The sequence below is a fragment of the Eimeria tenella genome, genomic scaffold (genome assembly GCF_000499545.2).
Source record: "Eimeria tenella Houghton genomic scaffold, Eth_scaff4149, whole genome shotgun sequence".
Taxonomy (NCBI): domain Eukaryota; phylum Apicomplexa; class Conoidasida; order Eucoccidiorida; family Eimeriidae; genus Eimeria; species Eimeria tenella.
Genome location: NW_013545064.1, coordinates 1 through 1,840, shown reverse-complemented (window position 1 = coordinate 1,840; position 1,840 = coordinate 1). Strand labels below are relative to the sequence as shown.

Below are 1,840 nucleotides of genomic sequence, written 5' to 3'. Positions count from 1 at the left end.
GTTATTGTTGTTGTTGCGGTTGCTGCTGCTGCTGCTGCTGCTGCTACTGTTGCTGCTGCTGTTGCAGTCACGCTTCGTCTCACCGACCTGGTGTAAACATTTTCTGCACAACGGGCGTGGGCCTCAACGAGCGCAAAGAAGCTCAGGCTATTTTTTCTTGCTGCTGCTGCTGCTGCTGCTCCGGTTTCCCCTGCTGCTGCTGCTGCTGCTGCTGCTGCTACGTGTCCCTGAAAGCCTGTCCATTCTGCTTCGATGGCGTCAGTGAGTGCAAAATCGAAAACGGCCCGCAGAAAGTGCTGCAGCCTTTGCTGCAGCTGGGCTGCTCTAGCAGCAAATTGCTGCTGCTGCTGCTGCTGCTGCTGCTGCTGCTGTCGACGCAGCACCCAGCAGTCGGCCAGCGCTGCCAGGGCCGCGTCGAGACGAAGAAGAAAAACAAAAATGGAGGAGTATCTTTCTTGCACAGGCTGCAAACACCCCTAAACCCTAAACCCTAAACCCTAAACCCTAGACCCTGAACCCTAAATTGGCGGTTCTTAGAACCAAGTTGTTAGACTGAGTTTTGCTGCTGCGGAGTTGTCGATGGCAGTATTGAGTCAACGCAAGCTTGTGGGAGCCTTTCTAGGGTTTAGGGTTTAGGGTTTGGAGATTACCGGGGTCAGAAATAGCTGCAGAGGCGGAGCGGCTTCAGGCAGTATACGAAGACCGCTCAGCAGCACTGCTGCCTCTGCTGCTGCTGCTGCTGCTGCTGTTGCTGCTGCTGCTGCTGGTTGTGTCACGGCTGCTACGCTTGACTGCATGCTGCAAGTGAAATGCAAAACCTGCTGCTTTTGCTGCTGCTGCTGCTGGGCTGCTGTGCTGCTGCTTGGCAGCGCTCCCAGAGCCCCCTGCAGCAGCTGCTCCACGTCGCTGCAGAGGGATCCCTGAGCAGCAGCAGCAGCAGCAGCAGCAGGAGCAGCAGCAGGGAGATCTGCTTCTGCTGCTGCACTGTCTGACGGCAAATTCACAATGCGGCTCCCACAAGTCTGCTGCTGCTGCTCTGCTGCATGCTGCTGCAGCCGCTGCAGCAGCAGCACCCGGAACTCCTGCACGACGTGTGTCGAGCCGAACAGCATCAGCTGCAGCAGCAGCAACAGCAACAGCAGCAGCAGCAGCAAGAGTAGCAGACGCCCCACAGCAGCACGGGATGCTCCTGCTTTTGTGTCACCTCAGCCGGCAGCAGCACTATCAGCAGTGCAGCAGCACTGACGCGCAGCCGCAGCAGCCAGCGCAGCAGCAGCAAGAGCAGCAGCAGCAGCAGCAGCAGCTTACGCGCTTCAGCTGCCTCAGCAGCCCCTGCAGGCTTCCGTCCCGTAGCAGCAGCAGCAGCAGGGCCCGCGTGGCAAGGGCCTCCTGCAGCAGCAAAGGCCGCTGCAGCAAAACCACAAAAGAAGAACCCAGCAGCTCCCCAGGACTTTCCATCTTCTGCTGCATGCAGGGGGGCCCCCCGGGGGCCCCCCTCCCGCAGCCCGCAGCACGGAGCTCCTCAAGGGGCCCCCCAGAGGGCCCCCTTAGGGGCCCCTCAAGGGGACCCCCAAGGGGGCCCCCAAGGGGCCCCCCAGGGGACCCCCCGAGGGGCACCCCAAGGGGCCCCCCGAGGGCCTCCTGCGGGACAGCTAGCTGGCTAGCTGTTTCTAAGGGCTGGCTAGCTGAGCCCTCATTGGGGGCCCCCCTTGAAGGCCCTTCTTGACCCTGCAGTGGGGGGCCCCTGGGGGCCCCCAACTGGGGGCCTGCAGCCACTGCAGCAGCAGCACAACCGGCCGAAGGCTGCTGCTGCTGCTGCTGCTGCTGTTTGTGGTGGTGG

At 61.6% G+C, this 1,840-nt stretch overlaps 1 protein-coding gene across 1 annotated transcript; it reads right to left on the bottom strand.

Annotated features, from left to right (window-relative positions):
* Positions 1–83: 83 nt before the first annotated feature.
* On the bottom strand, positions 84–1,458 carry ETH_00043020 (uncharacterized protein; the record flags this gene model as incomplete). The annotated part of the gene is made up of 3 exons (XM_013379905.1): positions 84–464; positions 651–1,115; positions 1,309–1,458. Coding segments are annotated over 3 exons (996 nt in total), but the record flags the coding sequence as incomplete, so codon positions are not given.
* Positions 1,459–1,840: the final 382 nt, after the last annotated feature.